The 24,548-nt window shown below is 34.3% G+C and overlaps 1 protein-coding gene across 3 annotated transcripts; it reads right to left on the bottom strand.

Annotated features, from left to right (window-relative positions):
* Positions 1–173: 173 nt before the first annotated feature.
* LOC116298194 (glutamine--fructose-6-phosphate aminotransferase [isomerizing] 2) lies at positions 174–24,548 on the bottom strand. Of its 3 annotated transcripts, XM_031706572.2 has the most exons (25): positions 24,386–24,548; positions 24,079–24,186; positions 23,965–23,998; positions 20,669–20,718; positions 18,642–18,767; positions 18,389–18,447; positions 17,814–17,894; positions 17,010–17,069; positions 16,301–16,362; positions 15,771–15,850; positions 13,770–13,793; positions 11,825–11,930; positions 10,779–10,849; positions 9,476–9,574; positions 8,878–8,973; positions 8,149–8,246; positions 7,845–7,965; positions 7,522–7,599; positions 6,518–6,597; positions 6,018–6,132; positions 4,947–5,074; positions 4,234–4,362; positions 3,751–3,789; positions 2,229–2,390; positions 174–1,620 (listed from the first exon to the last, which is right to left on the bottom strand). In XM_031706572.2, the coding sequence occupies exons 1-25, from the start codon at positions 24,390–24,392 to the stop codon at positions 1,576–1,578; spliced, it is 2,058 nt and encodes a 685-aa protein (XP_031562432.2). In that variant the 5' UTR covers positions 24,393–24,548; the 3' UTR covers positions 174–1,575. The 3 variants fall into 3 exon arrangements, with proteins under 3 accessions (XP_031562432.2, XP_031562433.2, XP_031562434.2); XM_031706573.2 differs by lacking the exon at positions 13,770–13,793 and having other exon boundaries at positions 24,386–24,547; XM_031706574.2 differs by lacking the exons at positions 23,965–23,998; positions 24,079–24,186; positions 24,386–24,548 and adding an exon at positions 20,952–21,224.

The following is a 24,548-nucleotide window of genomic DNA, read 5'->3' as shown; positions in this document are numbered from 1 at the left end:
CTCAGATGGTCTTTAAAGACTTTATTTTTATTTAAACAGGGTGGGCCCATTCAGCTACCTGGCTGATATCCAGAGGGGCCCTTTGCCCTGCCCACAGCCCTCTCAGCATGCAGACAGATGTCATGCAGGCACTAAATTCCAGGATACAAACTACAAAATATTGTGTACCATCATTTCAAAAAATGCCTTTTTATTATACCAATTCTACATCATTGAATACCATAAATGCTATAAAACATTACCTTAAATAAATGTTCCTGGGCTGTAAAATGTTTTTAAGCTAGAATATTCTACATCCTTTCTTGTCAGTAGGCTTAGGTACCTTACTGATTTTTGCTGAGTGATTCCAAGGGCGGATCCAGCCAAAATTTTAGGGGGGGGGGGGGGGGGGGGGGGGGGGAGTAATGGAGTTTCTTCCATCGACACAACGGAACACAATGTAAAAAAGCATCGTTTTTTCTGCTGAAGGGGGGGCTTCAGCCCCCCTTGGATCTGCCCTTGGATTAAAATGATTATTCTAATTATAATGTTCCAATATTTATGCTAATTTATTGATTGAGTTACTTTATACCTTGCATGACACAAACAATGCACTAGTGAACCTCACACGAAGAACCCCTTACAGGGAGTGATGTTTGTAAAATATGCATGCTTTTTGTTTATTTGTTTTCATGCACTATTAGATTGTTGACTATGTATATTTATTACATAGATATCGATGAAATACCAGGTTTTCTCTAGTGTTGAAAACTTGATATCTTTCACCAGTGGAAGATACCATGTCTTTCACACGTGAAGATATCGCTGTTGACATAGTAACATATTTAATAACAAAAGTTTCATCGATATCTATATAATAAACAGAACATTACATGGCTCCTTGGAGATACGAATTTTATTGCTGCGCTCACTCGTGAGATATCAATTGAACACTTGAAGATAAAATTTGTATCTCCGCGTGCCCATGTAATATCCTCTATATGTTTTCATTGTTACAGCAATAATTTACAACAAACTCAAGTAATGTATGGGAACTGCGAGAAGTTAATGGAGATGAATATTTGATTGACAGTCTAATGCCTGATAACCAGTCAATGAAAGTTTGTCTCAATCAGACGTATACCCATTTCCATAATTACGCCAGCCAGACAACTAGCTATAATTAGAGATGTCTCTGCGATTTTGGCTTCTGCCAATCAAACTCAAGGGTCTGAATAGTAATTTTTTGATAGAGCCCAAAACCCAGAGATGTCTATAGGGCTGAGTTGGTCACATAATTATGAAAATGGGTGTAACTAATTATTTACTACACCTGTAGATGAATCAACCAAACCACCTACCTACAGACTACCTTACAATGCTCCTAACTAATAACTGTCTTTCTTTTCAATTTATTATACTCTAACAACAATCTATAATTGAAAGAGAATAATAATACTAAATGCCGATAGAGATTAAAGTTAGGACAGCTCTACTTTGAGTCATTATTGTCACTCTGTGATATATCAACTGGGCACATGGAGTTAAAATGTGCCTGCTAAAATAGGATTAAAATGATCTTCTCTAACAGTTATTTTATTCAACTGTGACTGACTTGGCCAGATTTCGTGGACAATCAACCTAGAGAAAAGTAGAAAGTTTAATCAATTAATTATATTTTTATAAGAAGCTATTTATTCAAGGATATCCAAGCAGCAGTTAACAGAATTTTCCCAGATTTGCTTGTCATGAGTGACCACAAAACAAGGGCTTCAAGCCGAGGAGCCAATTTTTAGAAGTCATTCATGACCAGCAAATTTGGGATAGGCCTATAGAAACAAATCAATTTGAAAAGATGAGAACATGTTGTTTTCTTGGTAGCAACCAATCCCCTTGAAATGCTACATGTACGGCACCATTTTTGTGGGTCAATATTGGGAAGGATGGGTGGCATAGCAGTGAGACTGCTTTCCTCTAACTGATGCAACATAGGTTTAAGTTTGGCAGGGTTTAATTTTGGTGGCGCATGTGATTAGAGTTGTTAATTAGTTGCTTCTCTCCTGTGTCCCTTCCTGCCTCCAGAAAAATCAATTCAATCCTAAATTTATTCCAATTTGATCATGGATGACGGCCACAGTTTTGTCTATGAAGTGCTACCATCAAGGAGTTTTTTTTATTCCATATAGTTTCAAGATCACAGTTGCTGATTCTATAGTGTGATAACCTAACATTACATGGTGATAGCTTACATCGTATCCTTTCATTACAGCAAGATGGAATGACAAGAGCTGTAAAGGAATGACTGTCAGCAGTCCCTGAAGACAGTCAACAATCTTGGGAACCTCTAGTACACGGCTTGCATGACACTGGACATCCTTGTCACCCGGGTTACAAATCACGATAGGACGGCCCTATAACACCATCAACGTAAAATTAGTACATAAAACAAACTTTAAAAAAATTGTACTAAATTAATAGACCTTTCCTGAATTCGCATGACTGATCACTAAACAATGGTTTCAAGTGGAGGTAGGACTTGATGAATAAAAGAAGCAAGTTAAGTCTTGACTTCAAACCATTGTTTCATGTTCATTAAGTGAATTCTGGAAAGGGATATTGGCATTACAGACACCATCTGATTATTAGTTGATTATATTTCAAATGTTTGATGGACTTTTATAACATGGCACAATATTTATTTCCTATTAAGTGAATTTATTTTGTTTAGCCCCGAAAATCCTCATCCTGAAGCCCTTGAATGTGAGGTAATGCAGGAAAAATCTATTGTTCCAATCAACAAGATAAAGGTCCATTTTTAAAGTGCTACTACGACGAAAATCGCTCAAACTTGGATTCAGCTGAAACTTCCTAAAAATACTCTTTAAAGGTCCAATAATCACTGTATGAAGTGTTTTCTCGATATTCAGTATGAAAGTATGATATTTTTACGATTATTTTTTGAAGTCTGTGACGTCATACACTCAACATCAAACATTGCTACATATATTTCTTTGTATATAAATCCTTAATTCATTTTATTCCTATGAAGCCCAAAGGGTGGCTAATGTGCTTATTTCACATTACTTGTGACTATGATTTATATTTTGGGGTGTTTGGGTATTTCTTTCTCCCTTTACTACTGATATTTTGATCATAAACTACGAAGAAATGTATGGAGCGATGTTCGATGTTGAGTGTATGATGTCACAGACTCCAAAAAATAATCGTAAAAATATCATACTTTCGTCCTGAATATCGAAAAAACACTTCATACAGTGATTATTGGACCTTTAAAGAGTATTCTTAGGAAGTTTCAGCTGAATCCAAGTTTGAGTGATTTTCGTCGTAGTAGCACTTTAAGACAATACGACAGCCATCTTGCCACGGGACAAAACAAAACAAAGATAATGGAAAATATATAGAAGAGTTCCATGACTGTTTGTATTTTTTTAATGGGTAAAAGTGATTGATCATGTGCCGCCCTAATTCATCTTTAATTTGTTGCCAGTGTTCTCTTGTGGTGTGGTGCAGTATCAAGTGCTCTCGCAGCTGTAACAAAGCTTTATTTGTCCCCTGGACACCTTATAATGCCTTGAAATCTAAGATGAAATATTCTTGGTGAATGGTCCATTATCAGAAAAAACCCTATCAAAGCTAAAATTTATTTTAGTCAGAGTCTTGGGAATCTGGGCTACAGTATTAGCTATCATGCTGGCATTAATTGAAACATGCAGCTTTGTTCGTGACTGTATAATTCTTAATATTACTTACTTTTCTGGCAGTGACTTCATGGAGTGCATTCATGCATTTCTGGAGGAAAAAAGATGAAAATAGTATTTTTGCACAATCATGCACACAAAAATGTTTAAACAAAAAAAGAAAAAAAAAAGATTAGATTAATAAATAAGTTCTTGTTTGTCAAGAAAAAAAGGAAAACTAGGAAGTTATTCATTAAGGATGACTGGGATGACAAAATTGGACGACTCTATCAGTATATGAACTTCCCAATTAATAGAATTGAGTTCTGCTTGTGAGCCATATGTTGAACATGCCTGGCCACTGTGTTGTTCTCAACCCACCCCTTTCGCCCTTCCATGCACTGGCCCCATGAGAATTGTCAAATCTCTTCCAAGAAGAGGCATGAATAGAGCGATTGGCATCTAACTTTCAATTTCTTGTACCAATTGAAAGGAAATAAAGTTGTTAATTGTTGTTGTTGGTGGTGTTATGAAGAGTCGATCCAATCATACTTACAACATGTACAGCATCTTGTACAACAATCATCATGACAGGCATGTCTTTATCAACCAACGCCAATGGACCATGTTTCAGTTCTCCAGCTAAGATACCTTCTGAATGCATGTATGTCAACTCTTTGATTTTCTACAAAACAAATCAAGTTATTCATCAAAATAAGACTCAAATATACACCAGGGACAAAAAGGGTGTGACTAGTTACTCCCCTTACCATCCTAGGACTGAACCTGTCCCAGAATACCTCTTGTAGGCATGCCGGTGTCTTAATGGCATAATTATTACATATCTTGCCCTCAAATGTGCAACCCTAATTTTAAAATGTAAAACAATTACATTTCAATTGTTTTACATTTTAAAATTTTGATTGCACTGCATTTGAGAGCAAGATGCAAGATATGTAAATAATCAATTTTATTTTTAGTGATGGTGACAAGTGACAGTCACAGCTGATCAATAAACTTGTGGTCATCTAGCTGTTTAACATCTCTGAATTATGAGACAGGACCATAAATTTTACACCCCACAACAATGGTGCCCAACAGAGCTGAGCCCACATGGTTGTAATGGTTAATGGCTTTTTGAAAATCAATCTGACAGTGTGTGTTATCTAGCTACACCCTGACCTACATACTAGGCTGCTTCAGGGTTCAACTAATAAAAAAGGTATGAGTTTTTTAAACTATAAAAAGTTGTCTTATATTAATGCTTACCAGGGCACCTTCCAAGCATGTAGCAAACTGGTATCCTCTGCCCATCACTAAAAGACTTTTGTGTTTGTACATCTCTTCTGCCAAGGACTTCATTTGGTCATCTAGCTTGAGAACTTCCTTAATCAGGTCTGCATAGACGATAAGAATAAAATAAAAGTATTATGAATTTGGACCTTCCCCTCTCAAGGTAATATTGGGAAATGACATTAAGACCTGGCTTCAGATAGAGATTTCTAGACTTGACTTGGAAATTGTTGATAAAAGACCTGGCTTTACCACTGTTTTCATTGCTATATATAGATACTGTATGCACTGCTCAAGAAAAAGATTATTTGCTACATGGAAATCAGGCAATACACTATAATCAATCAAATAAATTGTTAGTCAAGAGTAAGTTGCCCGTGGACCTTTGCATTATTATCTCCATATTGATTGATTGAAGACTTTATTTAATGAGGCCGGGTGACATGTGACAGTAATTTTGTTAACTGATTAACTTGAGGCCATATTATGTATGTACTTTACTAATGATTTAATTAATTGACGGCAGACCAAATTTCCATGTCACAAGTATATAGTCTAGATCCGTGTGTAGCAATGAAAACAGTTAGTGATAATATTATAGTGGGATGGGGTTACATGTACTTCATCTCACCAGTAAGAGGTGGTTAATTAAGCAATAAAACAAACAAATTTAATTTACAATTCTGGAACATTCCTCTGCAGCATTTGAAAAGGTGCTGAATGGGAGATAAAAGCGGGGAATAAAAAGTATTCATTTATTTTTTTATGGTGATGATAAAAGTCACTTGACAGTAATATAATTGATCGACTCGTAGTCATCTTTTAAAGTTATAGTTGATTAGAGAAAGGACCGCCATTAATTATAACGTGGTTATCTAAGCCATGATTTAGTGGCATAACCAGTTGCTTTATTGTAAGAGGCAGCACCTTTTCCTTAGTTATTATGAGACCCTGCGCGTAGGTCAAGCTGGGATTCAACCAAAAACTCCAGCACAGCAGACTGATGCTCTTACCAATAGATATTACCCGGTGGTGGGTGGCACATACCTGGGAGTTCTTTTAAGGTTTTGATGATATCCTTTCTTCTTCCCTGCATTGAGATTCTGTCTTCAGCCATCATTAAGCCAAACATGACTAATGTGAGGAACTGGCTGGTATAGGCCTACGATAACAACAACATACAACCAATCAATTTACTCATCTGTTTATGCTTAGGAAAGGAAATTTGCTAACGAGGTAGAATGGATCATCATATGTGATTGTTTGTTTGGGTACCTGAGAGGGTAGACATTTATTGGGTGAAATTCAAACAAGGAATCCTCTTTACAAGAGGTTTGAAACACTAGGGAAACATTACCTGAAGCAGGAGATAGTACTTTTGATGATATGCTTACAGTGTAGTAGGTGGATTCATAGGCAGCAGAGGTGGGATTTAATCCTGTCCACTCCCATGATTTAATAACGTGACATACATTTCAAGTATCTTATGGCTCGTTACTCAGCCCCCTACTGTTAAATTATTTTGCCATCTGTGAGTTTGTCAGTACCTTTGTACTTGCAACTCCTATTTCTGGTCCTGCATTGATGTGACATCCACATACACTCTCTCTAGAGATGGAGCTACCAACTGCAAAACAAATAATGAAATGAATATTGAATGAATGAAAGAGAGAAATGAAAGGATGAACAAGAGGAATAAATGGATGCAGATGAAAACTTGAAAAATTTAAATGAATAAAAAATGGGAAAATTGCACACATTGTTAGGCAAAGAATTTCCACATTGAATAGTTAGATTACTGAAGGAGGTATAGATTAAGATTGGGATCAATGTATTAATCATAATTATCCTTTTCGGAATCACTACCAAATCCTGCAATCTGATTGGTTCAAAGGAGTGCGATTAATTCCCAAATCGCATCCTTAGGAGCTCTTAATCACATCCTCAAAATATTTTTTTTTAAACAATAAAATTAATAAAATAAAATAAAACAAAAAAATCAAAAAAAAGAGTTTTTTTAGATGTTTTTTTTTTGTTCGCATTTAGTTCTTCTACTACATTATATTGATTATTCTGCACTCTTTATTGTGTCTTTTTCTTGTGTATGATTACAAAAAGGATATGATTAAGTGGTTATTGAACTTCGTGTTGTGCAATTTTGGTCTGAAATCAAACTTACAATTACAAATTGCACTCCCGCTACGCGGTCGAGCGATTTTGTAATGGCGCGTTTGATTTCAGACCAAATTGCACTCCACTCAATTCAATTACCATCATTAATTTATCAATATATACCATTATTTTTTTTTTTCCAGTCTGGTATCCTAAAAATTGTGCATTCTGATTGGCTGTTGGAGCAGGCAGCATTTTCTATCAACCCTCCTGTCTCCTAGCTATTGCTTGACCCTGGTCAGTGTATAAAGTATGTTCAGGACCTCAAACCAGTTTTTCACTGTCCGAACCTCCTCACCATTAATTAAATAACCTCAAAATCACTGTCAGTAGTTAGAAGTATATCTTTCCGATGTGAAGTGGCAAGGTGTTAACATACCTGTATTGGTGATGCCCACAATAAGTGCACCACGCCCCTTGCAGTATCTCAAAGCCATGAGTGTATCTGCAGTCTCTCCTAATTATATAATGAATAAAATACAGTCAGTGTATTACCATATTGTATTGTCTCCTAATTAGCAGCCACATTAGTATAACTTCCATTTGGGCAGGGTCTGTGGCCAATACTGAGGACAAAGAGACTACCAGGGTAAGTTTCAATATTACCTGCAAGTGCTCACTGGTGAGTATTCAATGACATATCCCCACACCACACTCGTCTTTAGCATGAATGTTATAATATGAACAGATATTGAGACTGACCTGATTGGCTGATAAAGAAACACACATCATCTCTGAAAACTGGTGTTCTTCTGTCCAGGAAATCACTGGCCAACTCTACCACAACTGGCAACTCTGTTAGCTCCTCTAAAAGTTGTCTTGTCTAGGATAAAGGAAGACAATATCAAATGATGACATGGAAACCAAAAAAATAGCACCAATTTTCCAAAAATCTTACAGCAACATTCTCTAGGGAATGACACATTCTGAAATGGGTAAACATTACACCATTTGAAGATGAATTAGGTCTATTAACTAATGTGGTGATTAACATGGAAGTACTTACTGCTACTGCACTGTGGAAGCTGGTTCCGCAAGCAATAAGCATGATGCGACGACATCTTCTAATGGTACTCATGTAACTCTTGAGTCCTCCCAAAAGCACTGGATAACAATAAAATATATCTTTTCAATATTGTTAATAAGTGTCTCTCACAATAAATAACAAAAAAAGCCAAGGCATATAATATTAATTTGTTGTTTTCCCTATTTAAGTTGTGCATTCTTTATTTATTCATTTAGTAAATGTTTTTCTTTTTTTTGTTTACAGGGCCTGGTTGTACAAAGCCTGGATAGTGCTATCCGATGGATAAATCCTTATCCAGTGGATAAATTTATTGGATAACAGCATCGACTTATCCACTGGATAAGGATTTATCTGCAGAATAGTGCTACCCAGGATTCGTAAAACCAGACCCAGAAGAATAAGTTGCGCATGAGTGGATACATATGGTACATTAATATACGTGGTCCTTTGTAACTCGTTGTAACTCACACAAAGAATCTTAGTTAATATTCTCAAGGGAATGTCCTGTTCCTTTGTCTGAAATACATTATTCCCAGAAAAAAAGGTAACTAACTACAATAAATTGTTCTAACTGATAGGTACAACACTTAACTTTGCTTCCCTAAATAGCTCCATCTTGGCATAAATTATAAGTACCAGAAAAATTTTGGGTTAATATTATAAGGTGCCAAAATCTGGTACATAACATTGAAAACTGCTATAACTTACCATTGTTATTTTCAAAGTTAACTCGGCCTCTCATGGTGTTTACCACACTCTCTGGTTGTTCAAAAATCTCTTTCTGCATGAATGAAGCAAAGTTTCCTGAAAAGCAATATTGATTGAAAAATTAATTAATATTATTGCACACATATTTTGTCTAATTTTGTCATATTTTTGCATTTAGAATGGCCTATATATACCCCTTGGTGGGTGGGTGGAATGGGGTCATGGCAGATCCAAGATGGTTTCATGAGAAAACCAGAATATTTCTTGAACCTCTAAAGTTAGATATAACGTTACTGTAAGTTCTTAATTATCTTCATTTCTAACTTAAAAATTAAGTCAGGAATGGATCCAGGGGGCACCACTAATGGTATTTGTCGACGTCTTACAGCACATTGAAGGGTTTGTTTATAATTTTTCAGCTCAATGGCCTTTTTGGGGGGGGGGGGGGGGGGGGGGGTGAGGGTGCACACCCTAAAAGCCAACAGGAGAAATGCACTTGAATCTACATATAAACACAACTTTGACAACTTTAACTCCACTTAGCTTTGACAATTTCAAGATAATTCTTAGCCTATTGTCTAATGGTATGTTTAAATACCTTTCATGATCTCTTGTAGCTCCATCTGTAAAGTCTGCACGCTTCTGTAATAGTCATCATCAGATTCATCATGTTGTATTAGGCGATGAATCGTAAGATCTGTAAGAAAAGCAATATATACCTTTTTTACAAAGTTGTATGCAGGAAACTGAGTTTTTGGCTTCTGAATATAGGAATTTTCCTGGATTCCTCATGAGGAAGTCAATATTTAATATACAACAAAATGCATAAATGTTATATTAAGATAAACTACCAATGGGAATTAAGTTTAAGGAGGGTCACAAGGCACCACTCTTGGAACCCCTACTAAGATACGTGTCTGTTCTACTAAACATCAAATTTTCCAATCATTTGCAATTGTTTTAACTAGAAGTTTACTTTACGAGATGCTCTAATAAAGGAGACCTAACTTTGATCATGCAATCTGATTCCCTTAGGACTAAATTTGTTTAACCTCATGCAAATTTTGTAGTGACATCCTTGACACTGACATTTACTAAATATAATTTACTTTCAAATCGCTTGATAATGGTGCCGTGCATGTTGACATTGAAACTTTGCACTTACTCTATTTTCTCCCATCTTTAATGGAACCTGAACTATCTATAGGCAGACAGTAATGTTTATTTTAACACAGGCAAACTGGTCAGGAGTTGTCGGTACTTGGCAAATGATTGATATGAAAACAGGTGTCAATACAGTCAACTCTCACCTTGCGGACAGGCCCCGATATTACAGACACCTACTTGCTATTACGGACAGGAGAAAAATTCCCCGACAAAAATACTGACAAAGAAATGACCATTATAATAATTTTCGCTACATTGTGGACTATCGCTATTACGGGCATGAAGTGATGGTCCCGAGGGTGTCTACTGCAACAAGAGTTAACTGTAATTATAATAATTATGACTTATTATCCAACCATTCAAGTTAGAGTACAAATAAAGCGAAGAAAGCTTGAAGCAAGTACACAAATATATTAGGTTATTTTGTACACCATGGTAAAAAAGCCTGTTTTGAAAACTAGTTTTTTTTTAAAAAATATTTATTTTAAAGCCTTCTTTTTGAGAAAAAGTAAGCTCAGTTGGATATTAGACATTTTAGGGTGGATTTAAATTTAGGAGTGGACATTTTTTCTCATCTTGAAAAAATATTCACCTGTATTCTACCCTAGTTTGTATTATCTCCATCATGGCATCCTCATGGTCATCAGATATTCTCAGGAATAATATAAGGGGTATAGGGTAATAGTCATTATAGACTGATCAGGACAGATGTACAATAATTGAGTATGACTTACTTCCATCAACGACAGCAGCCACATCATTGTCTTCCAAGTAGATCACTCTGTTAGTGTACTCTATCACTGCACTGCATTGTCAAGAAAAAGTCAAGAAAATAGACAGTTGGAAAGAATTAAAATAAATAATTATAAAGTTATTCTTTATACTACGAGATATAAAACAGTGTACAAACTACTAAGAACCTAAACATACTGTTATATTAGTTGTAAGATTTTTTTATTGCTGGTTAAGTACGATGTAAGATTGATGAGCAAATATGTACTTGTATTCTATATAATATGCCTTGTGCATTATAATGGAATTACAGTATGTAAATTGCATGAAAATAATATAATAAAGAAGCCATAAAATAATAATTATTGATTTGTGAGACAAAGTAGGTATTGGTATAGTTAGTAGACAAAGTGTTTCCATGACACTATCAAAAAACACGCCAGGGGCGGCGGAAGCTAAAAATCTTTGGGGGGACACTGCAAAAAGCTTTGGGGGGGGGGGGGGCACTGCAAAAATCTTTGGGGGGAGCACTGAATATTATACTTAACGCTATGTGATAATGACAATGTTTTGTTTGATTGCAAATGCATGCACCGTAAAACAATGACTAAGAACCAATATTCTTGGGGGGGCCAGGCCAAAAAATTTGGTGGGGGAGCATGTGCCCCCCCTGTCCCCCCGGTTCCACTGTCCCTGCACACAAAGTTTTCGATCAAGAACAAGTTTATAAAGAATATGAACCTTGATCGACAGCCAACATAATCTTAACATTGCATTGTGATGGCAAATAATAATAGTAGATTCCATACAAAGTCATGCATCATTAAATTGATGACCGAGATATACAGCATTATATGCCTTAATAGAGGGTGGATTGAGTAGTTAAGTAAACCTTTCTATGGGTTTGGCATTTTGACAACTGATAGTTTCTGTTTGATAATTCATTCTTTTTGTTTGTGGTTGGGTGGGTGGGTAAGGAATGTGGTTGTAGCCCCCTGCACCCTTCTCTTAGATTGATCTAATAATTATGTAGCTTGACTGTCATTACCTTGCATCAGAAGCAAAGTAATACTCAATAGATGCACCCTCCTCATGCAGGATTGACCAGTTGCCATCCATTTCTTCATTCTTTATCACATTGGAGCTGCCAATTCCTTGGAACATAGGACAATAAAACATTAGTATAAATTATCTTAAATTATTAATCAAATATTAATTACAACGAATAGCCTACTTCTGAGATAGATATGCTTCCCTTATTAACTTGATTTTTATTTAAAGGTTTTAGTATGAGGCTATGTGCTGAATTGAATTGAAATTCTTTTCTCCTGTCAAGAACAACTGAGCATTATGCACAAAGCCTCTTTGTGTATGACAAGCAAAGCATATCTTTTAAGTGGGCTATTTATTTGAACCTTTTTCCCCCCAAGGACCTAATGCTGGTTTTCAGGTTGACAATAAAGTTGACAATGTTGCAAATTAATGATGAACGTTATCTCCCCCCCCTAGAAAATTAACTCCCATAAAAAGTGGGGGTGGGGGGGAGCATTGAACACTGAAATTTTTTTGGGTACTCAATAATACAAACTGGGGCATTTTAGACTAGGCCCCTCCTAATCTGACCACATACCACCTCCCTTTACACGACAAACATGAACATACCATACTACTTAAGCAGTAATAACAATAAACAAGCATACAAATAATCATTCAATGACAAATGCAAAACATATAAATATTCAAACAAATATTGTGATGAATGGAATGCATGCAAAAAACAAACAAACAAACAAACGGAACAATACCAAATTGAAAAGATGTGGTCAGTTTGAAAATGTCAAATCATAGATTACGCACTTTTTTCAATTTGGTGTATACATCATGGTAAAACCTGTTATGGTCTTAAAGTCAGGGCAGTTTTCATGTTTCTACAACTCCTCAGTGTCATTCACCCAAAACCTAAGGCATACACATGTAGGGCCTGGCACTCACTTTTTGGTACAATTATAATATAAAGCAGAAGGCAAAGTTATACAGAGGTCATTGAAACATGAAAACAGCTCAAATAATTGGGATAGTGATAAAAGATTGACATAATGGATGATAAATGAATGAGGATGATACAGTATTACAAAGTAAGTATCAGTGGATTTTGTGCAGCTACATATACACAGTCACACTGTAATTAGTAGGGACCTTAATTACTCCAGTTTCCCATATTCTGCAAACTCGGTAGCATTGCTAACTGCACGCTGAAATTTGGTTTTTCACTGCCGTCAATCAAAAATAATCCCTCGGTACCTTACCTTTTGTATTCTTGACTGGCGGCAGTAAAAAACAATTTCACAACAAGCCGTTAAAATGTGTGAGTTCCCAGAATATGCAAAACCACAGTAAGCTTTAAGATTGCAACTATTATTAACACAGGCAACAACAGCAAATCAATGCACTTATTACCTGGCTCTATTGTATCATTTATTTTAAATGCTTGTCTGGTCTTTCACTCGTTACAATTAAAAGCAACCAAATTTTTTAGAAGAGGATGACTTAGAACAAAAAATCAAGTGCAGCAATAAATGACCTTTTGACATTGCCATGATAATATTTTTACTTTCATCGGGAAAGGAGGACATTTCATGATGTATTTCCAGCATATCGCCTTAATACAGCGAATGACATTATGTCACATTTCATACTAATTGCTACGTTGAAATGTGGCAATTAGTGCTGTTGTTACCATGGTGATGATCCTTATTGCCATGCTAGCAATAGCTTAAGGTCCCTAATAATACTAATTGTTGAACCAATCATAACATGCTAGACCAGCTAGATCACACTAGATCATTCTGCTCATCCAATCACAATCATTGTACATGGTTATATCATGGTCAAGGCATAACTTTACGTATGACATATATGCATGTTGGATAGACGAGATAAAATCATGATTCATTTTCAGATAATTAGTCAAGACAGAGAGTCAGTGCACTTACCAGAACCTTCTAACCTAAAATCCCCTAATATCCCATCACCACATGAAAAGCAAGATGGGAAATTATTAAAACATGATTTTAGTGCATTTTATTGTTATATTACAAGTCATAGAGTGCTTAAATATTATTGAATTAAGTGCATTTAAGATGCAGGAGTTTTAAATTCAACATATCACTGATAAAAATATGGCTTTGATATAATGACAAGTACTGTATATTGGCAGGTAACAATTACTGCCTTTGTGTGACCTTTATTTACGTTATTTAACTTGATACTAATAGTGATTTAGATCTTTTTTAAAAAGGGGAGAGGAGAGGAGAGGGGAGAAGAGGAGAGCTAGGTAGTGAAGAGGAGATGAGCGTTGAGGAAAGGAGGAATGTTAGGTAATTATCCTTACTTTTTGCTGCAAGACTATAACTCATTCTATTTAATACATCATCATGTGCAATATTATAGAATTTAAAACAATTTATCAATTGTGCTTATAAATATTTTCATTAACATTTGCAATTAAAAAAAGAATTTGCAGATCAAATCTATGCATACAGTATCATTAAAGTTAAAGCTAGCAAGCTTTAAATTAGTACTGTTTGCGTACAGCATAAGCTAGCTTTTACAGCCCAGTATTTATTAATTGTGGTAATGGGTATAATTTGATGAAAGTCACCTTTCCTTATTTTTAAAGGTTTTCATTGATTTTTGCAAATCATTATACTAGGAGAAAATCATGAACAAGCCAGAGAGTCTGAGCAGAATTTGTCCGAGCTCTGTCCTCTGGACAGGTATAAGCACAGTAGCCAGCCAATCAACATTTGCATTATGCATGTATCTCAAATGTTTTATGATGGTAATGATGATGGTGATGATGGTGGTGATGATGATGGTGATAATGGTGGGGATGATGATGGTGATGATGATGAAGGTGATGATGATGATGATGATGGTGGTGGTGATGATGATGGTGATGATGATGGTGATAATGGTGGTGATAATGATGGTGATGATGATGGTGATGATGATGCTGATGAAGGTGATGATGATGATGATGGTGGTGGTGATGATGATGGTGATGATGATGGTGATAATGGTGACGATGGTGGTGATGATGATATGATGATGGTGATGATGATGATGGTGGTGATGATGCTGGTGATAATGCTGGTGATGATGCTGATGATGTTGATAATGATGATAATAGTGCTGATGATCATAATAATAATAATAATGATAAATAATAATAATAATATAATAATAATTATTTTAATACAAGTGAATATAAGAATCTGGCGCGCTCATTGGTTACAATTTACATCATTATTATGCTGCTTTAGTAAAAATACGCAGGTGGTTAGTGGTTATAGAAAATCTCGCACGCTGATTGGTCATGCAACTCACACTATCACACGATAATCACCTTGAGCGAAAATCCAAAATCGCGTCCAGCCACTTTGTTGCTGTTACCGGGGAAAAAAAAGCCTTTTATCTTATTTTTTTTCCTTTTTTTGAAAGAATCACCTGTGTATTTATACTAAAACAATTATTTGCCTCAGGCTCAGTGATTATTGGGGAATATTTACCTCGCCGCTCGATAACCACTTCGCCTTCGGCGAATAATTGTTAAATATTCAACTACAGGTGAATATAGCACCGGGCATATGTATGCTTGTTTGTCGATTTGTACCGTTATTTATTAAATTCACTTGTGTTAAAAATACTAAAACAATTATTCACCTCAGGCTCAGTGAATATGATGTAATATTTACCTCGCTGCTTGAGGGCTCGCAGAACTGTAAAATTAATATTACCAAATATATACTTTGCCTTCGGCAAATATTGTTAATTATTATCATTATTTTTATCATAATTATAATATTAATCTAAATTTAATTATAAGGGGTAGCACAAAATAGTTACTATAATTACAATAACTATCAATGAATATTTAATATAAATTTAATATAAATTATTATAATTAAGTAATGACAAAAACCTGTACATACCTTCGCTGTATATTACTGGGAGCTTATCAGCCTTTAAAGGAGTTTTGGTAGAAATACCAACCAACAAGGGACTACCACGCCTATGTTGAAAAAAACAATTTGAATGGACTGTCTAAGTTTTGAAATGCTTTTCAATGAAGACACAAATTTTAATTACACTGAATTAATTATGCTCATACCCCTATATTTGCTATACACGTACGTGCTGCCAAACAGGGTATGGTTTTCAGTAATTCTACTTTGGAACAGGGTATATAAAATCGCGCTCGCTCTGGGACAGGGTATATGAAATCACGCTCTCTCCTCTCTGGAACAGGGTATCTATTTTTGCAATACCGGAATAGGTTATGATTTTCAGAGATCTTGCTCTGCAACAGGGTATGAATTTCAGCGATTTTACTCTGGTTCAGTGGGCTCAGGCTACTTTATTTGCATATAATTTTTTATTTGACATGCATTCAGGGGTGTATTTATTTTGATTCCTGAATCAAACCCTGGCATTCAATAAATTTTCTAATTGACATTTATACCTGGTAGCAACAATCTGTCCTGGGAAATGACGGCTCTTGAAAACCAAAGCAAATGCTCCTTCCTGGCAAAAATAATAATATATTAATATTAATAATAAATTAAGAAAGGTAAAAAGCAGCTACTTTCTTAGCAAGAAAAATTAATTGAAAAGTAGCAGTTATTTTTTATTACTGCAGCAAGACTAAAAGAGGAATTCCTTAAACTGAAGGGTTTGATTACTGACTGTATAAAATCCACTTAATATTACAAAAGAATTAAATATTGTTCAACTGGGGATACTTTCTTATTTTACTGTTCATTGGCCATGCATGGCCGTGCATGTAAGTGTATTTCCCATCTGTCAGCCAAGTGTTGGAGTCAAGCATTGGCCCACAAAAAAAACTCAAAAACTGATGGCCAACACTTGGACAACACTCTGCTGTTGGCTCTGTGACTGTCGGCCAACAAGTACATAGCCTGGTCATAGAGGTACTACAAGATTACCCACTTCACGTAACTTCCTTGGACTGAACAGTAGTGAACAAAGTTAAATTAAAGAACCGATGTTCACTATTCAAAGAAAAACCATTGTGGTCACAATGTTATTAAAAGAATATAACTAGCTGATTCCGACCTAATTTAATTAGATGGGAAAAAGTTCATTCAGTTGATCACATTTTTACATTGTTAGTACAGTAGCACAATCGATAACAATCCATCCCAGCTTACCAGTTGAGAGATGGCCAACTCAACCAACTGCCTGAACTGCAATTCCTTGTTTTCCTTTTTCTAGAGAAAGATTGAGAGATCACCCTGGTAAACTTTTGTCAAATTGTTGTATTCTTGATCTATTCACCATTTGATTATAAACAGTATATAAATATACTATTACATGATTATCCAGAAGGTTTCAATATACGATTGATTAAATTCAAAATGATTATCTGAGTCCAAGTATACTGCATTGTTAAATGTAGGATGCCACATTTACTTGTTTGAAGTTATTAATTTTGCTGGGTTTGATATGTGGTGTTAATTTGGGGGCAGCACTTATTAATAATTATTTCGGTCATGTAGTGCGCACGTGCGGCACTTATTTGAGGGCGGTGCTTAAATTAGTAAATATGGCAATTTAAAAGAGGACCTGTAGAGACATTTCACAACTTCTTTAAATTTGGCAACTAATTATTACATTGTACTGTCCATAAAACAGTCTCAGTCTCAGTCTTTGATCTTGAAGTAAAGGCATGAATAACTTACAGATTGATTAGAATTTAGTGTTAGTGTTTTTAAAGGTTCTGTTGAGTAAGGAAAACCCAGAGAACAACCTTTGGATTAAGAGATTAAAGAACGCCTGGTACTTTTTTCCCTGAGCCCCCCCCCCCCCCCCCCCCATGGGCAGAAAAACTACAGTACCCAGAGGATCTGGAGAGAGGGGGAGAAGTTCACATCCACTACATGACCCTTGATTTATATAAATGAAATCTATATACTGTAGTCTCACAAGTGTGCTCATATTCACAATGTACTTACAGATTTGTCGTAAACATATTTGACAAGTTTTGGGATGACCTCTGTATCTGTTTCAGATTCAAACTTGAACCCTTTTCCTTCCTAAAAAAACCCCAGAGATTTGCAATATTTATACGATGATATATTCATTATTTTGTGCTTTTTAATTACATAGTTATCCAATAAAGTTACAAACACAGGGGTTCCCACACCATAACAAAAGTTTGGGCCTCCTTTGGTCTTGTAAAGGAGGTTAGATTGAGCATATGAACAAATGCGATAAAACTTATTGTTTCCAAACAATTGAATGAAATAAAATGAAAGTTTATATAAAAAATTTTCCACTAGGTATTTCTTTGACCAAGGAAAGAATTTTTTTTTTTCAAGTGCTAGTAAATAAATATAAGTGGCCCCGTCCACAAGGGAGCGGTGGTAAGGGAAATCTTTTCCTTACTGGTCATTTTGACCAGTAACGCTGAGCCAAAAGTGAGGTCTGACTAAGCTAAAACTAATTTTAGGACATCATGATGGGCATATTTAAATGGTCATTTGTTAAGCCATCCCTTGTAAGGGTATTAAATACATGTAGATTTTACCAGATAAACTTTTATGTCCTTGTAGTTTGTAATGATTCCATTGTGCACAACAACAAATTCTGAAAGAGACAAATGAATGCATGTAGCTAAACATCCTGTGACCTTTGTTCATTGATTCATTCCTCCATCCATCTCTTCATCCCTCCCTTCCTTGTTTCACTCATTCATTCAAATGCATTTGGATTCATTCCTTCATTTATTCATCAGCTGTAGTATTTTCCAGTCAACTTTCATCACGACAGTCGTCACCTACCATTGTCTTGACCAGATCTTTGTGGATGACTGTTGAGTTCATTTGGTTCTCCGTGAGTTGCCCAGCGAGTGTGTGCAATCCCAACATGAATGTCTGTTTTTTCACCATTTTTGAATTCATCTTGATCTGAATGTCAAAATCATGGAAAGCATTTAAAGCACTTTCAGCTGACAGTAGTCTCTTATATGCAGCTGTTATTGGTATTGTCATGCAACGCTTACTCCCTTACTCCCCTAAGTAGTAAGTGTTGCATGACAATATGATATTGGCTGAATAGCTGACAGACGAAAGACAAACAATGAATGGTCTAGATATTGTGCTAAATTCAACATTCTGAATTATTGAACATGTTCCCAAGTTAAATTTCAACCTCCCAAAGTGGAAAACCGTGCTAATAGATCAACTAGAGCTGCTGTCAGTATACAGCTGTAGCAAATTTAACTTTTGTCCATATAAGTACAGTACCAGAGTACCAGTAGACTGCAGTGTACAGCTGTATGGATAATTTTTATACTGGATTATATACTCCGGCACAAAACTCCTCGGCAAGACTGATTAGCTTAACTTCCAAAAGAACTTCACTGGCTACCAGTAAAAGTATGAATTGAATATACAATCAAGATCATATTTAATGACTTGCAATATTGTTTTAATGGAACGGCATCAAGCTATTTAGTAACAAGGTCGAATTTGTAAAGGTCTATTCACTGATGTGAAGCCTGCGGTTTGCATCCCTGTGCTACCTTGAGTCTACAATTAAGATCATATTAATGACTTGTAAGTGTTTTAATGGAAAGGCATCAAGCTATCTAGTAACAACAATTGGCAAAGGTCTATTCACTGATGCGAAGCCTGCATTCTGCATCCAGGTGCTACCTTGAGTCTACACCATGTACCACATGAAAAGTCATGGCTGCAAACTTTTATTAGCGTGTCTGCACCACAATTATGGAACTCTCTCCCAAACAATCTCAGAGACTTCAAGATACCATTTGATACATTCAAGAAACAGTTAAAAACACACTTATTCAGATTATTGTTGCCAATCAGAGTGATACTAGATTTTTTATGAGATTCTTAGATTTCCTAGATTCTTTTTAAAAACATGACACCCTTTTACTCATGACTCACGAAAAGGTTCTTACAAATTTGTTCTCAAAAAATGTCCAGCGTTCAATATTAAAAGTTGCCATAAAAAACTCCTATCCCTTAATATGCTACGTCATAGTCATTAACATATTGGAAATTATGTAAACCTTTCTATCTCAAAGACCCCACATTCTTGAAAATGATGAATTATTTTCACTATTTAAAGAATCAATTCTGAAAATATTGTGTAAAGGCTCAAGCATTTTAAAAATGACACTTTATATTATCCATATTATCCTCTAATAATTTTTACTTTTCCCCTCAGTTATTTCACAATTATCTATAATAAGTGTCTATAAGTGTCTATAATAATAATAATAATAATAATAATAATAATAATAATAATAATAGTGCATTTATATAGCGCATATCCAAATGAATGCTCTATGCGCTGCGCTATAATAATAACAATAATAATCAAAAACTAATGATAACTAAAAATCAAAATAGTTTTTAAACAGATAAGTTTTAAGTTGTGACTTGAATTTAAGGACAGTTTGAAAGGATCTTAAAGATAGAGGTAGAGAGTTCCAGAGTTCAGGTGCAGCAAAAGAGAAGGTTTTTAGATTGTAAATTGGTATTTTTATATGGATATGGGCACTATATAAATTTTCATTAGTATCATTATTATTAGGTTACGACTACTGCAACATACCAAGACGGTACATAACATGATTGCCCAGGGAACAGGCTACATACAATACATATACTACCAAATAGAAGACAATATACTGCAGCAATAAACACAGTATTCTATAATTAATGTCTAGACTCAAACTTCTACTGCTTCAAGATAATCATATATTATGAAGATTTAAAATTCATTGTAAAAGTTTGGGTATGCAATGCGATCAGTGTGTGTACATACAGCATAGTACCTTCAATGTGTTTGGATAGGGCTGCAACCTTTCCCCTTTTCTTTACGATCCTGCAATGAATAAAAATAAGATTCAATTAAGTTATGTGTTGACTAGTTGGTATAAAAATTCAAATTACTAAAATTCTTAAACAAATAAATGCTAAAACGATGTTCATTGCATTATTGTCACATATTAATATAAGAAAAAGAATACTGAAAAAATATTGTTTATAGCTTCTTTTCTCTAAAATAGCAATATGGAAAACCAATTTAATTAATGTCAATTGACTATAGATACATACCCTAGTAACATAACTTAATATGATTAAAATGCAGAACTACAGTTAAGTAGCTTTTCAACAGAAATTTATTGTACAATATTATAAAAGTTTCACTAGGTCAAAAACGTTTGGGATCAAGTATACACTGTGGAACCTTCAGACAGAAAAGTTTTAGAAAGATTAAGTTGGCTTTGATCAGAAGGTATCTACATGTACATGAACTCTATCTGCATGTCTAGCTGTGGCAGACTCAAAATGAATGAAAAATTTGAAATTCCACTTAGATATTGTCTGCCACACTTCAAAACCAGCGTTGCGTTAATTCTAATGGACGTGACATCAAGTTTTTCCTGTTTGAAGTTCAGCCTATGATCTGAGTCCTTGCATGCTCATTATCACGATTCCTGTCATTCACAGCCAACTTCATCATTCAAAAATAACTAAAAATGTGACTTGGCATTTTTCCATTCATTACAACTTCCCTTTGGAACTTAACTTTATAGTTCATAGCTCTCAGTAATTTTAAAAGAATAAAACTACTCCATTGATGAACTTTGCTCAACCAACCAAATCATTGCATGAATTATGTTTCACAGAATGACTCAATCAACAGCTGTAATTTTAGATTTATTTACATATTATATGTTTTATAGTACTGAAATTACAGCTACTGTACTTAAAAAAATTATACAAAATTACTTGTATAAAATATCAAAAAAGTAGAAGTAAATTTTTAATATTTTTTTTCTTCTGGTCAACCAGTTGTTTTTGAAACAAATTTATCAAAAATACATGTACCTCAAAATGCAACTTGGCATTTTTCCATTCATTAAGACTTCCCTCTGGAACTAACTTTATAGTTCAAAGTTCTCAGTAATTTTAAAAGAATAAAACTACTCCATTGATGAACTTTGCTCAACCAACCAAATCATTGCATGACTGTTTCACAGAATGTATGACTCAATCAAAAGTTACAGCTTTAATTTTAGATTTATTTACATTATATGTTTTATAGTACTAAAATTATAGAAAATTCTTATAAAATTACTTGTAAAAAATGTCAAAAAAGTAGAAGGAAATTCAATATTCTTTTTCTGGTCAACCAGTTGTTTTTGAAACAATTTTTTTTTAACAAAAACTTTTTACATGGAATAAAAAATTGCACTTAGAAATACTGTGAAAACAAATTATAATTTCATAGCTTCATAAAAGCAAATGTAAATTTTTATGCAATGAAATACAATTTGTAATATTGGTCATGTTTTAACCAAATCAGTTTAATTAAATCTACTGCACACTATTGTACATAATAAATATTTTTTATCTTAAATAAAAATTTAAAATAAACCATTTCTTTATAATTATTTCTTAATAATGCAGATTTAAACATTATTACTTATTTTAAATAGTTTTAAGAAATATCTAATAATAATCTGGAACATTCTTAATTGAATGCTAACAATAATAATATTGATCATGCAATCATAGTTGTTTCAAGGGTATCAATATGGAGATAAAGTTCTAAAGTTTTGATCATCACATCAAATCTGGACTGATCATAACTGCAATATTAGAATTGAATTTATAAGTTAGGAAAAAAGTTAAGTTGGTGAAAACATAATGTATATGAGAATAAATATCAATTATTTATATTTGTACTGTGGTTATAATGCATCTATATCCTCTTTAATATATATAATGCATTTATGACCCCAGTCAGTGCATGCATAATATTATATCAAATGTTATTAAATTACTGACTGGGTAGTCAAATTAAAAAATAATAATTTGAATTTAAATTGGAATATCTGGTAGACAAAAAATCCATTATTAAAAAGACACGACACATATCACATATTTTTGATAACATTTAGTTACCATGGTTAGTAAAGCATCATTCAATTATACCTGCTGAAAAAAATGGGCCAGCTAAAATTTACTAATACATTAAAAACATAATCCTTCATATATATATACTCATATTACAGGCCTGTATAAAGTCTAAAAGGAATTCTTTGGAAAACAGGAACAGGAATTGTTAAGACTACCTAATGTTCTGAGAAAACTTTAAGCAATGCAGTTCAATGTCCAAATGTCAAACTTGATGTCAAATCAATCAATGTACCAAAAGCATTTTAAAAGGTTTTCATTAAAAGGTCATATTAGCTCATAATTCATCCTTTGAAATATTGGAATCAAGTATATATATTACAGACACAGATTTAAACTATATCAAATGCATCTTGCAATGTTTACATCATTAAATCTTATTAATATGATTCCACGGTACAGAGCAAAGAAAAATGAAACCTGCTCATTGTCCAATCTATTTTAGTCACTATGAAGGAAAGGGAAGAATGGGATTTTATCAGGTATATATGGTCACCATAACTGGAAAGAGTAAGTTAAAATCAGTAAAACTTTGAAGTTCAAAGGAAATGCAGTAAGTTCCAAACTCATATGATTTTTGAAAATAGTGAATTTCATAAGAAAACCTTTCTGAGAGACAATATATGCCCACAGGAAGGGTTTGAATGCAAAATTTTGATTTTTAAAGATAGTTTTTTACATTTTGATTTTAACACTGCTCTTCCCACATAAAGGTTCATTGCAAGGAATGAATGAATAAAATAATAATGAAAAATGAGAGGTATGCCCCAACCACACCCTTCACGTCTGATATTGGTATCAGCAAAGTATCAAGCAGCCACGTCCCAAACGACGGAAATACATGTACGTAATAATACTATAACAATGAGAGAGAAAAAAACAATGGTGTGTGCGTCAGACGACGTTGGAAACGCACGGTTGCTACATGGTCTGGATAATCGTATTTATTTGGTATAAATTTTAAAAAAGCGACAAAAACATTAATGACGTTTAAGGAAAAATATAGTTAGATTCAGATAAGAATTATTCGATAAAAAAAAAGAGAAATTAGAGCTAATTCTGGAGTAACAATTTTTTTCGTGACTGGTTCTAAGCCTAAGATTAAGATTTCACAACTTTATCAAAGTTCAAAACTATAGCTTACCTTGTAGTGTTGTTATTCGAATCGTAAGCAACACCTGAAAATGGATTAAAAAATAAATATAATTATATGAAATGGAATACGATAAAAGATTAAAGAATGAAATAAAGAACAAACCTGCAGAATCGTATCCTCTATATTCAAGCCTTTGAAGCCCTTTGATCAAAGTTTGTAAGATGTATTTTTTATTTCTTGGGACACAGAAATTAAGATAAGCAAAAATTCCTAAAAAATAACAGAAAAACAAAATGGTTAATGCAAAACACGAAATAAACAGATACAAAAGATTTCGTGATGTTTGGAAAACAAGAAATATTTGAATGAAGCCACCAAATGAAGCCGTGAATCGCCGCCGGGTAAACCCTTACACGTTGGCACAACCTACTCAACAAAACAAACCGTCCACAAAACAACTTGCACTCACCACACATTTTCACGCCGTGAATTCAAACCAGATATCAAAATGAGTAAACTTTTCAGTTATGATGAGATGAAAGAAGGTCTTGATGCCGGTTATGCCTCAGGAAAGATAGAATTAAGTAATATTTTTTAGTAATTCACCTCTCCTCTTATATCGTTATTTAGGA

The sequence above is a fragment of the Actinia tenebrosa genome, unplaced genomic scaffold, assembly GCF_029948245.1.
Source record: "Actinia tenebrosa isolate PJP-AT-01 unplaced genomic scaffold, QUT_ActTen_1.0 utg165__unscaffolded, whole genome shotgun sequence".
Lineage (NCBI taxonomy): Eukaryota > Metazoa > Cnidaria > Anthozoa > Actiniaria > Actiniidae > Actinia > Actinia tenebrosa.
Note: the sequence above shows the minus strand (reverse complement) of the source record. Positions and strands in the feature narration are given on the sequence as shown.

What these genes read in the sequence shown, in the direction of transcription:
- LOC116298194 (XM_031706572.2), bottom strand. An exon ending in TAGGAGTTGCAAGTACAAAG is followed by an intron (nt 6,133 to 6,517) that starts GTACTGACAAAC and finishes TTGTTATCGTAG; the next exon opens with GCCTATACCAGCCAGTTCCT. An exon ending in AACCTTAAAAGAACTCCCAG is followed by an intron (nt 5,075 to 6,017) that starts GTATGTGCCACC and finishes TCGTCTATGCAG; the next exon opens with ACCTGATTAAGGAAGTTCTC.